General features: G+C 41.2%; 1 protein-coding gene across 1 annotated transcript in view; it reads left to right on the forward strand.

Annotated features, from left to right (window-relative positions):
• Positions 1-14,073, forward strand: part of LOC119646935 (probable cationic amino acid transporter) — an 86,784-nt gene extending 72,711 nt beyond the window's left edge. The window contains exons 11-12 of the mRNA XM_038047626.1: positions 12,973-13,132; positions 13,191-14,073. Of these exons, the coding sequence (XP_037903554.1) occupies positions 12,973-13,132; positions 13,191-13,519 (489 nt within the window). The 3' untranslated portion in view covers positions 13,520-14,073. The remainder of the gene's footprint in view (positions 1-12,972; positions 13,133-13,190) is intronic.
• The last annotated feature ends 233 nt before the right edge of the window (positions 14,074-14,306 follow it).

Raw genomic sequence — 14,306 nt, forward strand, 5'->3', positions numbered from 1 at the left:
ACAAATCCCACTGCTACCAGTGACACACACAGAGCGACATAACGGAAAATGCGATCTGCAGCGAGGTAAAATAAAATATGAAGTCGAAAGCAGAGTCCGCCGGAGTTGCATATTGCCACCGATATTATTTCCTTTTGTTATCAATGGCGTTTTTCTTGCCGCCTTGTCCGAAGGGCCTGAGGGGCTTCAATGGACTACGACATCTTTCCTCAAACACCTCTACTATGCTAATGGCATCTGTTTGCTTTCTCATTGAATAAGATGTCAAAGATGGCCTTTATTTCGTGTTCTGATGCACAAATAACTCTACTAAAACCCCGCTAGAAGCCTTTTAGCTGCTTCGAAAGCAGATATTCAGAATAAGTGGATCGTTCGACGAAATTCAGTTTCTTTCCGGCCAGGTTTATATGTTTGTTAAGATCATTTCAATGTGAGTTAGCATTTAACGGCTCAAAATTCGAACCAAATTGCCTCCTACAGTGTTCTGTAGTGTACCGTTACAGCCTTGAATGAAGTGCTCTAACGGATTTGAAGACCCTGATCCAATATGGATTGTTACGCCAACGATTATTATATGTCGTTCTGGTAATAACTATTCATTTCTCCGGAATACTATTCCTGCGTAGATCACTCCAGATGCACTCCTTATTGACGCTATCGAAACCTGTAAATCGATGAAAAGCAGGACAAGGGAAAATCTAAAATCTGCACACTGCTCCAAAATGATCCGTACAGTGTTGTGTGATTATGCTTTTCAACGTTCTCTGATCTCTTTCAGGATTATTTTAGCTATTATCTTTGCGGCGACAAGGAGTATGCAGATATCCCTTCAATTGCCACACTCAAAACGAATGCCCTTCCTTCCCGACGGTCATCCTCAACCTTCGCTCTCTGGCAAGTTCTCAGATTCCTAGATTTTTCGTATGAATAGAAGTAGGAAATCTGCAAAAACTGCGGATGCAGCGATAAATAACTCTTCGGAGAGATCGTCAAGCCTGTGGCGCGGCAGGATTCGCGGCATTCGAAATTTATTTCGAATGTTGCGAATGCGAGCGGACAGATGACGCTACCGGCGCTCTCCACTCCGTTTAGACCTCGCCACAGGAATGGAGAGCAGAGTGCCATGACTTGACGGCAGGACGTAAAAAAAGAAAAACATGGAGAGTCTTCCGTCAGCCGTCAGATAAAATAAATATAATCAGATTTATTAATTATGCAATATAACTGTAATTTAACAAAAAAAAAGGAACGACTAAGAAGATTAATTAATTTGTAATTATAATGTATCGAATTTATCACGAAATTATTGAATATAAGCCCAGCGGCTTTCCTCCGTTTGAGTGCACTGATGGCCGAAATGATTTCTCTTCTGCTGTTCTTCAGCGTGGATGAGGACTCGACTATTAACATCCTTCACACGGCCATCAAAAGATTTGCGACCACATAAAAATTCTTTCGTGATGCAAAATACATTTCTGAAATTATTACATTATGCGGTATATCCACTTCCGTAAGAAATCCCCTTTTGGTGCGGTGGCCGCTACGTTGAACTTGATAGGAATTAGTTTAGTATCGGAATTTGTGCGTGTCACGCTCATTATCACTCGTTCATCAGCCGTTCATCAGAGTCTTCAATCCTTTCCGTTCATCGATCTGTTTCCATGATTCCGCCATCAGCCAACTTATCACGCCCTTCAAGGCCTAGCCGAGGACCAGCGTAGTACCCGATAAAAGAGTATTTTCGATGGAAGCCCGTCGATATTCTTAGCCGGGTTACTCAGAGCATTTGCCGCAGATAGCTGGATAATACAAACGGTCTGTCTTGAACTTAGGTGGTCGCAGCTCCCCAACTCTGAGAAGTCGCGGAAGGCAAAATGCAAGCCAAGATGAGCCAATATCAAATGGCAATCCCTTTCAAGGCTAATGTCAGCACCTCTCGTGTTACGAAAATCCAGGAAACAACTCCTAATGCTGATCACAAGGTCGTCAATCTGCTTACTTGTATGGTGACGGTCAATTGAAACCGAAGTTACCTTATGGCAGGCTCTGTGCTCGAATAATATTCCACAAATGACTTCCACTCTCCTACTACTCCCCCATCACTGTGTCCGAGCAAGATGTTGTCAGAGCTCACTTGGGCATTCATTTCACCCATCACGATCGCAAAGACACCTTTAGGAAGCCCCTCCTGAACTGCGTCTAATTGCTTATAGAAACTACTTTTCCCAACTACATCGGAAATCTCCTTAACCAGGTCGATGGCATGCAGGCAAAACCGAAGGTCAAGAGAGCGCATTCTACGGTAGTCGTCACTAGCAATCCGAAAATAAGTTCGCGCCTACTGCCACCCGGGTTTCCAGAGTACAAAAACACATTCTCATAACTGTGACAAAATGGAGAGCAGTACTCCCACCATCTTATTTCGCTTAGGACCAGAATGTTCAGTTTATATCGTTAGGACTCTCGCTCAAGTTGGAAAAAGCGAGCATTCTGAGGACTCTCGACATTGTTGTGCGTGCGCACACTCCACATTCCAATCATTGGCCGTCTTCGACAGGCAAAGGACTTCGACATGAAGTCAGTCCGTATCCACGGCATTGTAGACGCTTTGGTAGCTGTAAAGTTTCGAAATTTGCAGATTGCTAGCCCAGAAATTTCTATCCCATTTAGTGGCCTGTTACGACAAACATGGAAGACTAAGTGCTTTCTTAAGCATCAATACGGGGCAGAATACGGTAGAATTGCTCTGAGTACCTGCTCACTCATATAAAACAACGAAATCTCGTAGCAAAAGGTAGATCAATTTCTTCCATACGAAAGAATTGGCAAATGCTGCTATCAAAACTGAAAACAAGCTTCATATAAGGAGAAATGGCAGAACCAAAATGCTGCTGAACAGACCCAACTTTTACTGCCACAACTTAACACACATACTGCAAAATTTATTCTGTCGAAAAGCAGGAGTGTTTACAAGAGTGTTGTGAGCGTTCTTATTGGTCATGATTCCCTAGGTGGCAAGTGGAATCCAGGGAACATTTCGTGACCAGACGTCAGACTTTTGGTGCTGATGCACTTTAGTTGCAATAGATAATATCATATCCACTAACGGAGACGGTGCGGAACACAAACGAGTCGGAAATATTTTGTTAGACGGGCCCTCGAATGCAATAGATCAATACAGCGTGAGTACTCACGGACGAAGCTTCCCCCACCCTATATACATTCACGCTAACTCTAAAAAGGCAAACTTCAATAGGGGTATAGGGATTTCTAGATAGTTCTCAGGCATGACGAGCTACAATAAAAGTCGTCAGGACTCATTTATCTAGCCTGCTTATGCATATGTACATATGTAATATATATAGTACCTGCAGGAAGGAAAGGAAAGGATGTATGGTAGAAGAAGCCGTGCCAGACAATACATCACATGTAGCAAATGCGTTGGCTAGGACGATAGGCAGCGATTAGTGATATTGAATTAATGAACCTTTTCATAGAGCAAGAATATTTAGAGTTCTTTACTAAACATGGCCTACATGGAATCGGGTTGTTGTGTCGTTGATGATAATGAAAACTGCCAAAAGCTATTTTACAGAATTTTTACCGTAGAATTGCACCCGATTGTTAGTCTATAAAGATTTAGTCTAAATTTTTTGTTGGCTGGAATCGATAGGTTGTTTGCTCTTGATGTCCGTAAAAATACCATCAATCACCGCTATACTTCCTTCGTAAACATATTGCACAAAGCCTTGGATATTTTGATCGGAACTATAAAATGTCATCAAGCCGATGTCCTTAATTTGGTTTGTATTGACTTATCCCTTTTCCTAAATTGATATCCAAAGGAAATCTTATGTGTGTGGACCACACACACACGTTTTTTTAACAAGTCAGATGATGGGTTCCTTTTAGTAGATAAATGAACTTCCAACGCAAACTTGCCACATTAATGAAAAACAGACGAAGTGGGGAAGTCAATTCTTCGCATTGTTTCACCCCTCAAAAGGCAGGGTAAGTCAATATTGTCATAGCGCATGACAACAACAGAAAAGTGATTATGTAGTCCACAAAAAATCTGATGTGGAAAGCGATTATTGTTTCGATCATAAGAACATAAAAATTTCTTTAAGGGGGGTCATCCCGTGTAAAGACCGTTTTTTTTCGCTTTTTTAGAAATTTTTTTGTGAAGAACTGGATAAAGATACAAATACGAATTTTTCACCATAGATTTACTAATATCTTGAGCGTGAATAGTAATTTTTCCAATCCGATCGCGTAGTTCATTATTGAAATACACCCATCTCCAAAAAAAGGTGTTTTTCTGCTGCAACGCTAGAGGACGCTGTGATCATCTTAAAGAAAAAGAGTAAATGGCATTTTACAGTCCCCAAACTAGGATTATTAAAAAAAAATAAAAGCTAAATTTTTGGTACCGCGTTAAACTTTTTTTTGTGAATTTTGGTGTTTTTTCACGGCTTCTTCAATGAATAAAAACAAACTACTGAATGAATCGCATGGCTATTAATCTGCTATACCTAGTCCATAAACCTTAGGTTTTATCAAGGAGCACATGTCCTTTTAGCGAAGTGATTCGAATACCATTCGGACCGATAAATACGGGCTTTATTACGGCGATCGACATAAGTCTGACATGTGACTTATCACGTGTTTAACACTATAATTTCCGAACGACTCCGAATATCAAAAAAATACTTTGCCCATATATTCTACACTATATCTAGATACAATTGACGTCAAAAACAAAAAATCGATTCCGCGGATCCGACACAGGGGATGACTCCCTTAATGGGAACCGCTACACCGAAAGCCAGGATTTCTACACTTCACGTGACCTAATACTCCTAACACGCTGTTACCTTATGTACTCAAGGATTATTGAAAGTATCAATATGTCAATTTAGAATTAATTTCCTGAGTGGTCATGTATCCATGTCAGTACTCTTCTCTCTTCTGTTTGAAACCAGCCTCTAGAACATAAGTTTGGCAAGACAGGGACAGTCTGAAACTAACGAACGTGAACCAACTACGTTAGTCCTTTTCGTCATTAGCCATTGAATAGCGCAATCGTTGATCCGAGCCAAATGGAAGTGCTCTACCAGAGTACGTAATTAACCAAATACTGGAACATAAGACTCAACTGTAATTTCAATTAGCAAATTCCATCTGGTCATTCTTCTTCTTGTGATATTTTTTAATAATTTGATATTTTTAACTGAATTTTTTTCTGCATTTCTACCATAATTTCCATCCATTGAATTATCTTACTTCTTCATTTCATAGGTAAATGACTAACTGCCCATTTCCAGTTTCATCATCTTTAGTACCTACGCACGCCTAGCATTGTTGCCTCCCAGCCCAGCAACATAAAATTGTTTACTTGACTTGCCTTCGTACGCAAACGCAATTAGATCGTTTCAGTCATTGTCACCTACCGTTAACAGCATTCAGCCAAATCTTTTCACTATCGTCATTCATACATATTCTTAAGCAAGGTCACTCACTTACTAGAAAGATCTAGATATGAATGAACTATCTTTACTTGAATACCGTATGCTGGATACATAGATCAATGAATATCCGCACTCAAATCTCGAAATTTGTGGTTGCTTCCAGTTGGAGTACTCATACAACGCTGGCAGGCATAGACCATCAAGAACCCACAAACTCAGTTCATGGGGTTGCTGAACCTTTACGTCTAAAGGATCCATTCAATTGTCACACTCAACGGCGGCTCTTCAGAAGATTAAGAAAATTCATTCAATTTGCAAAGTTGGTTACAATTCTCTGAATGGATGGATGACTCTTTCTGAGCCAAGATTCAATGGCTACCATGTGACTATTGAAAATGCATACACGCAGATAATTTGACAAAACTGAGGTCAGCTGCAACACTAAGTATCTTCGGAGGTTATAATTATAAATGCAAATAACTTTATCTACTTCCACCTGAATGTTCTTTGGAAGATGCCACACGCGCCTCAACTATCAATCAAAGTGGTCAATTGGTCCGCGCATGGAATGCAACAATTGCTTCGCAAATTACACTTGGTTCTCTTTGTTTGACTAATCACCAAGCAGTATCTTTAAGATTTGAGCGCATAACATGCATATACCGAAACTTTCTCGTCCTCATTATCATATCAATATTTCACTTAGCGCAATTACCCCATGTTATGGTCATGCTGAACCGGGGGGCCGAGGCACGTGTATAATGTATCATAAACTTATAAAGATGTCATTCGTATTTCTACCAATCACGAGTTTCTGAAAAATGTTTATATTCTCCGCTGAATAAGATCCGGCCTTCACAGCGTAATAATATTGTAATTGAGCTATTCAAAATTCATACTGTCTTCATGCAAGGAAGGAGAAAGCTCAAAAGAATGTTTGTATTTCTTATCATTCCTACTTTTACATATCTACATAATTCGTGATGTTTAAATTAATTCAATTGAAAATTGGAGGACACTTGGAATGGCGCCATAGAGAAAATCTATTTAAGGATGTACATGGCATCTGAACCGAGCAATTTTGAATGTAAACAAATAATAATGAGCTCTTGAGTAAGGTGAGATTTGTAGATTATGCAAGTGTAACAAGAGCTGAAAATCAAATTCAAATATCTTAAATTTATTCACTTTGAAATTCGATTTGTCGGTTTATTCTTCCAAATTTGTTATTAAATGATTGGATTGATTGCTACTTTCGAATCCAGTTTGCTTTTTTGCAACATAAAAGGGATAATTTCCACAAACGAGCCTTAAGCACGAGGTAAAGCACGATAAGCAGGAAGACGACCGCCTTCAACCACCAATAAGCCTTAATAACTGCTGATGGATTAGATAAAATCTATAAAGAGTCCAGTTTCATAAGGCGAGAAGCAGAGGCCCAAGGAACTAGAAGAATAAAAGTTAAAACTGCTCAAGATGCAAGAACGGAATCGGATAAGGTTAGAACAACCAACCGTAAAGTCTCATGAAAAGACCCGAGTCCAAAAAGACGCTTTCTGGCAACTAGTCGACACAAAGGTCTGTAACGTCCCCGACTCCATCGCCATAGTGGTTGCTCTGAATGATAATCTCGGCGAAAAGCCAGGCGGCAATCGGTGCCCTGGGGGTAAAGACTTTGGAGCACGCAATGACCGATGACGATTGTCGATTGCCTCTACGTTCGCCCCCTGCCGCTTCCAACATAATAGGGGAACCCTACGCTTTGTGAGGAATCTGATCGAAATTACAGACCTAAGTCCCTCCTAGACTAGGGCCATCCTTCCAACTTCAACTAGTCCGGTCGAAAGTCAAAGCCGCAATCCAAATCAGACATCCACATAGTCAACAAAACGCGTCAACGAACTTTAGTTTAAATATGTGGTGAGTCAATAACTTGAGCTAACTCCTCAGCTAACATTTAGAAGGTGGAGCTCCTGAGTTTCGGATAGGCAAGTGAATGGACAAGATCCATTCTACTTCTTCTTACAACCTCCACTCAGGCACCTTGGTAATAGTTTCGGCCGGCTATGCAGAGGAATCCACTGAAGAGTCCTGTTTTGACCATCAAGCTCGAACTTACAAAAGGAAGTGGTGAGCAGAATCCTCCTAACTTCGTTTAGGCATCAGAGTATTCGCAAGCGAAGGAAGCTCTGATCCTAATAATAAGAAGCCCGCTGGGTGTAAACCCCAAAAAATAGCGGAAATGCCACTTTTCGGACCCACATTGGATGCCAACTCTGTTATGAGCACAACAACTGTGGTCCCACGTTGGGCGCCAACTCTGTTAAGAACGCAATAGCTTCACATTGGGGACTCCCATCAGGAGCTCCACCTTCCGGCAGCACGTCCGGTTTCTCATATTATGTATCTCACGTAGTCTGTGTTCATGACTGGCAACCTGTTAGGGGAGTTTGGTTTGTTTTGTTGACAGCCTTGGCGACCATGTTAGTACCAAGGTAATGCAACGCAGCACTCTCATCGTTACAATTATATGAAGCATCCGATGCCTGACTTCAACAATTGATAGTAAGATGGTATGGGAATCGTTCATCCACATTATATAGACCTTTCAAGGGGTATCGTCATGTTTTCCGAAAATGTGGATCGCAGCTACGCGCGTGTCGGCTTGTATGAACGTTTTAATATTGTGTCAATCGCATAGTTACGCACCTCATTAATGTGTTTAATGAGTGAGCACAATAAGACCTAACTGAAAACGGTTACATGATGAAAGCTCATCCTCAATGAGCTTGAAATAGCTTACGTGGTCATAGTCAGCGGTGATCGCGGGGGTGTCGATCTGAGGAACCAAATATCGCCCCTCCTTTTACTTGCGGAGCTGCAGTAACATGAAACAGCCGAACCCATGCGGCCCAATTATGCAGAGTAAGTCGAAGATTCTCATCTGTTCGCCCTTTCTAGGGAGCAACACGCGCTACTGCGAAATTTACAAGATTTCGAACAAAACATCTATTTTGTTACGGGCGTTGGCAAGTACCTCTCTAGTTATCAGGCCAAAGAGATCCCCGCGGGCATAGACTAGGCTTGAATCCTAGTGCACTTCGTGTACAGCTCGCCGCAATAATCCACTGCCATTATGTACGCAGACATCACCTAGACACTTAGGTTGAGGTTTCCACCCAACACCTTTGGGTCTCCTAGCTCCTCTACATAGAGCCCAATCTTCAGTGTCCATAGCTTGTAGTGGCTCATCGGTGCAAACATTATTCCACCGGCTGTGCAAAACCTTTTTGCTTAGTAAAGGTTGCCTTGGAAAATCCCGCTTCATGGTCGTTGGGTATCTCAACTGTTTCCTCAAAGATCCATGATACTGAACTGTAACTTCTCGAAATATGCCATCGTCTCCAGAAGGAATACCGCCAATACGTGCTTTTGGCTATTTTCTCCTGGATGTTTCCCTTTCCCTGACCAGTATTTAGTCTGCCAGTGATGCAAATATTCCTGAGACCATATCCACCAGAACGTTCATAAAAGTCCCGTTGGGTGCAATCGGCCTCCGGGAGAGTGTTGGTCGACCGCTGAACTAAGAAGTGGTCAGGAATCAGGACTTCAGCGTCATCAAGATTACTAAAGAGCGGAACAAGCGGTCTCAGGTTCAGACATGCCCCGATCTGACAGTATATTGGAGTAAATTCCAGGAACGCTGGAATAATCTTCCCTCATCGCATCATTGCTGATTTCACGGCTGTTTCCTAAATGCCGCAAAAATGTGGTGGGGCAACCGGTATGAATTTTCAAGTAACGCATCTCTACCCGTCATTGCTGCGATCTCCTCTGATGCTGCCATTATTGGCTCTTGTATCTTCTTGTCGATTTGGCTTTTTGCTTCAACAAAATCCTTTCGGTGATCGTGGTGTATCTCATAGCTCAGGCATCCTTCAAAGAACCGCTTAAAAGCTCTCCTTTCCAAAATATACAGCATTTGAGCAAAGACGCAAACATTTCCTTATAAAGTATTTGCATAATCTATCCCGCAGTGCAGAAAAAGGAGGCTTGGCGAGCTCCGGAAGCAAGGCAAATCACCCATCAACTATCCACCCGAATATTACACAAATGTAAGACATCTATGCAGCTCGTTGAGAATCGGATGCTGGTCGGACATATCGTTGGATATGTCCCCGTTCTGCAGTCTGCCTCTTGCCTTAGGAGCCTTTTGGTGATTCCAGTCGTCGATGACCTTGGAGAACTCCGTTGCTTGTAGTAACCGCAGGATTCTCAACCGACTTCAATCGTATTTTATAGGGCAGGTGTGCCGCTCCTGCCGAGTAATAAGAGAATATATGTGGGCCACAAATTTACCAGCATTTCAAATGTTGAGTAACACACCACCAAATTTCCTTCCTTCCATCGTGAAACAAACTACCCTATCGCAACTTTTGTTTGAGTTTACCCTATCAAAGATTCGAACTTCCGGCGGCCATAACGGGCCTACCATCATAAATGATGCATCAGCCACTTGGTAGAGGAAAGGCCTCTTGAAGGACGGTCCGCAGGGTTCTTCTTTGGCTTGACGTGACCCCAAACCCATTATTGCAGAATACCTATCCCAGTTTGCAGCATACTTATCAAGCTGCGAAGACTCTTTCTTTACGCTAATGTGATTGTTGTCCTCACCAGGTGCATTAGTTCAGCAAGAAGCTAAGCAGCGCTCAATTCTAGTTTCAGCAAATTCATCTTGGCTTTTAATAGTTTTACTCTCTTCTTAGTGCAGGGCAGTGATATCGTCCCTTTAACACTTAAGTCAATGATCCTATTAAATACTACTGCCATGTATGCCGATTCAGATGATTCGCAGAATCCGTGAAGTAGACAATGATCCATATTGCCATAATTAATCCATCAACGAATTCGAATGGCTCCCAGGACCAGCAACTCTTCCTTTGAAACGAACGAACATTCCAACAATATTTCATGGAAAGGAATTCTTTGTCAGCTCACTTGGTGGACCATACATACGGGTTCCATTTTAAACTAAGGGCGTTAATCGTAGAATCTTGTACGATCTCTTGTAACCCCAATTCCTTGACATACAGGTTAAATCACCGGAACTCAACATGTCCAATATTTGTTTAATTACAAATCCCTCTCAGCAAGTGGGAACCTCGCTTCTTCATGCTTGACAAATTTTAACAAAGTTCTGATGGACAGTAATGTAGCAGGGTCTTCTCCGAAGGAAACAGTTGCGCGGTTGTACCCCTGGACTGATGGTCTGCACAGCACACGGTGAAAATCGTGGTGGCAGTGTTGCATTTTAACGAATGATGCGTGCACACGACCAATTCCGCTAATCGAGGGGGGAAGGGGGGGTTCATATCAGTGATTGCTAGAGATCTCCCAAGTGGGTTCCAGTTGGCCGCATTTGATGTATTCCTTAAGTCCACACGTTTTCAACGAAGCCCGGAATAAATTTTATGGTTTAAATAGTTAGATCAATTCACAGAAATCGAATCTGACAAATTTCTAGGGCATCAACTACCCAAAGCAGCCATTACATGAACCAATAAAAGGTTTCGCTTGAATATTTATCATCTTTAGGTACTAACATAAACTTCTGCCACTCGCACAATACCCCTCCTCTACTATTCATATTCCACACAATTTGGCAAACGTGACTCGCCCTGTCCCTGTGAGGTTGAACGCATTACTAGGTTTTCCTTCCGGGTCTGAAGCTTTACTTTTCTATATTCTGTTGCAAATTTTGCTGGATTATTCTTAATACCTTACACGTCTGTGAAATTTTAATGGACCGCCGCTTTCGCTAGCTTTTTTGATAGCCTTCCATTTTTCGGCCTGTAAGTTTACAGTCACGACCCTCCCTAGCTGGAACAAAATTGCTGCTGATTGCTATGAGGATAATCCTCATTTGAGTAGTAAAACATGTTCATCATTGCACGCGAACGAATGTCCGTCCAATAGCTTAGCGAGATCCTAATGTTGGGTTCGTACTTATGCGACTACTGAAAGCATAACAATCAGCTACGGTTCCTTGAGTTCCTGCTCATCATCATTAATCAAGAACGTCAGGGAACAGGTTCTGCTTGAGCTCTAAGTAAATAGGAGGAAATTAGCAGATGCGCAAATCTGATAGAAAATTGCTTCTTTCAATCACGTGTGGTTTGACCGCCGAACAGCCGTGTTGCAAATCCTCCAGTGTTATTACTGTGCAGTAGTTGTCTAGGAAACACAGTGACACTTTAAAAATTGATGTCAAATGAATTTTATATTTCACTATGTAGCTATGTAAACACTTCTTTTCTCTGCATAATACAGAGTTGAAGTCATGCCACATTCCTTGGTTGAACGGATCAATCACTAGCATTTTGCATTCCACGAAGTGCAACCACATGAGCATATATTACCAAACTATGTTATATATCTAATCACGTTAAATCTCCATTTAGGGCCCAGGGGAAATCACTCTATTCCCTCTCCTCTCTCGTCAGACTTACTGACTGCCAAAGACAATGAACCTCGCGGTAATGGAAACGAAGATGTTGCAATGGTTCAGTTTGAGGGTATGAGACATCCCGATATCCCAATCGAAATGTAACACTTGTATCAATGTAAAGCATCCCCTTCTAGCGAAAATAATTTCCTCTTCGCAAACCCCCCTAGTATTTGCAATATATGTAGCACAGGTTTTCACCATCCATCCACGCTTTTTCCACTTCTTTCTGTTGCGCTATTCTAAATGATCAAAATTTTGGCTCGCTATACAAAATTCGCACAGTTAAATATAGTCTCTAATTTTCAATTAGAGCACTAACACTCGTCAGGTATGTAGCACTAGAAAGCCTTTTGAGAAGTTCCTGTAGGTTATAACGAAAATTAGTGCAAACCAGTGTTAAGAACGATGCCAATGGGCGTTTCACAAGTTGAGAGTTCATGATTGATATTACTAAAAGTTTTTTCAATATTATCCATCTCCACCACAACTCTATAGAAGGACCAATAAACGACTTTCAGAGTAATATCCTTGACAACATCTAAGTAATGTTATCCAGACAACCAACCGAAAGTCTAAGATGTATCCCTGGAAGCCCCAAAGGCTACTAGGACGGCATCCCTAGTATAGAAATGCAAATTCTATCGTAAGAATGCAAACTTGACACCCAACATGAGCATATTTGGTTACAAAAATTTTACGCCCCTCCCCCTTTTTAATGTATCAGCCAACCCTTCCTGAATCTCAACGTAGAAAGATGTAACTCATGGTCTGGCCGTTCACCAAATTTCGTGTCAATCGGTATAGTAGTTTCTGAGAAAAGTGCGTGTGACAGACAGAAAAACAGACGGACAGTCGGACAGACAGTTATTGAGCCGATTTCAATAAGGTTTTGCTTGACAAACAAAATCTTAAAAAGTTTATTCGTTCGGAATTGGATAATAGCAGTCAATCCACTCGACAAAAAAGACTCAATTATATTTGACGTATTTACAGGTTACAACCGCGGGCCCTATGGAAAAAACTCATCGTGTCCCATCTCTAACATCCTGGAAAATAACGATTTTATCAATCGCCACAATAGCACTCACTATCCTAGTAGCCATCACAGGTATTACAATGAGCATTCCAGTTTTGTCAATCTCTGGGATTGTCGGTAAGTGAAAATACCCTTTCGAATGAACACAAAACCCTAATATGAGCTTTATCCACAGCTTCATTCATCGTAAGCTTGCTGATGTCGTTCCTACCAAAAACAGCTGGTAACGCAACCAATGTCCATCCAATAATCTCCACAGCGCTATTTTGCCTAGGATCACTCCTTCTTTCAGCTTGCTTGGCATACTCATGGCCTGCTATCGTCTTTTGGATACTTGCGGGTTTAGTGCTTTTTGCCCGATGTGATACATGGTGCTGCCTCTGTTTAGATCGTCCTTCTTCACAACAAATCATCCCCAGTGTGTCGGGAAAGACTGCAACTATACGCATTCCACGACCACCACGAGGTCTTCTTGTCCCAGGCAGAGTTCAGGGGCAAAGATGACAATTAGACTCCTCAGAAAGTGAACCATTCAATGAGGATACCACGGAAGAATGGACCGACTAAGAGATGTAGACACAAACTAATTCGAATACGTCATTTCGGAAGAAACTACCCGGTTGCCCCGTAAGTAAAACTATGAGAACAGTAGAACTATAATATTAAAAGTCACCTGTATCATAAGCAAAAAGAATCAAGTCAAACGATTTTGATACATGTTGCATTGGTTATTTATTTTATAGATAGCTGACCCCTTAAAAATGAGAGACATTTTGTTAAATTTGGTAGATTTTGCAACAAATAAAGATTAGATATATTAACAAATTGAACGCAGTCCGTACACTTATGTATTCAAAATTTGTCGGCCTCAACAGTCAATTGTATAAAATTTGGAATTATATGTATTTGTCCCATTTGCCTAAAATAAGAATATGAAAAATATCTGCATGTATTTTTAAAAAAGCAATTCCGAAAAGCATATATATTTCAAGTTTGACTATATAAATGTTGTATTGACTTTTTAATAAAATGTTATTCAAAAATGGCCTTTTGGCAAATTCTTTTATTCAATTTATCCGCTAAAATGTTATTGGAGTTCTTCAGTCCAGAGAAGAACGTCAGTAACGATAAATTAAAACTTGTTTGCCGAAGGTTTAGTACGTCCGGGCAGTGACAAACTCCAAATCTGTTCAACTGATAGATCGAAGGGAGAGGGAAGCAAACAAAACAGACCCCTCTATTAGAGGGTTTCCACCAAATTGTACGTCAGTAGGCATAATTGTTTCTAAGC

Source organism: Hermetia illucens, chromosome 1, assembly GCF_905115235.1.
Source record: "Hermetia illucens chromosome 1, iHerIll2.2.curated.20191125, whole genome shotgun sequence".
NCBI lineage: Eukaryota > Metazoa > Arthropoda > Insecta > Diptera > Stratiomyidae > Hermetia > Hermetia illucens.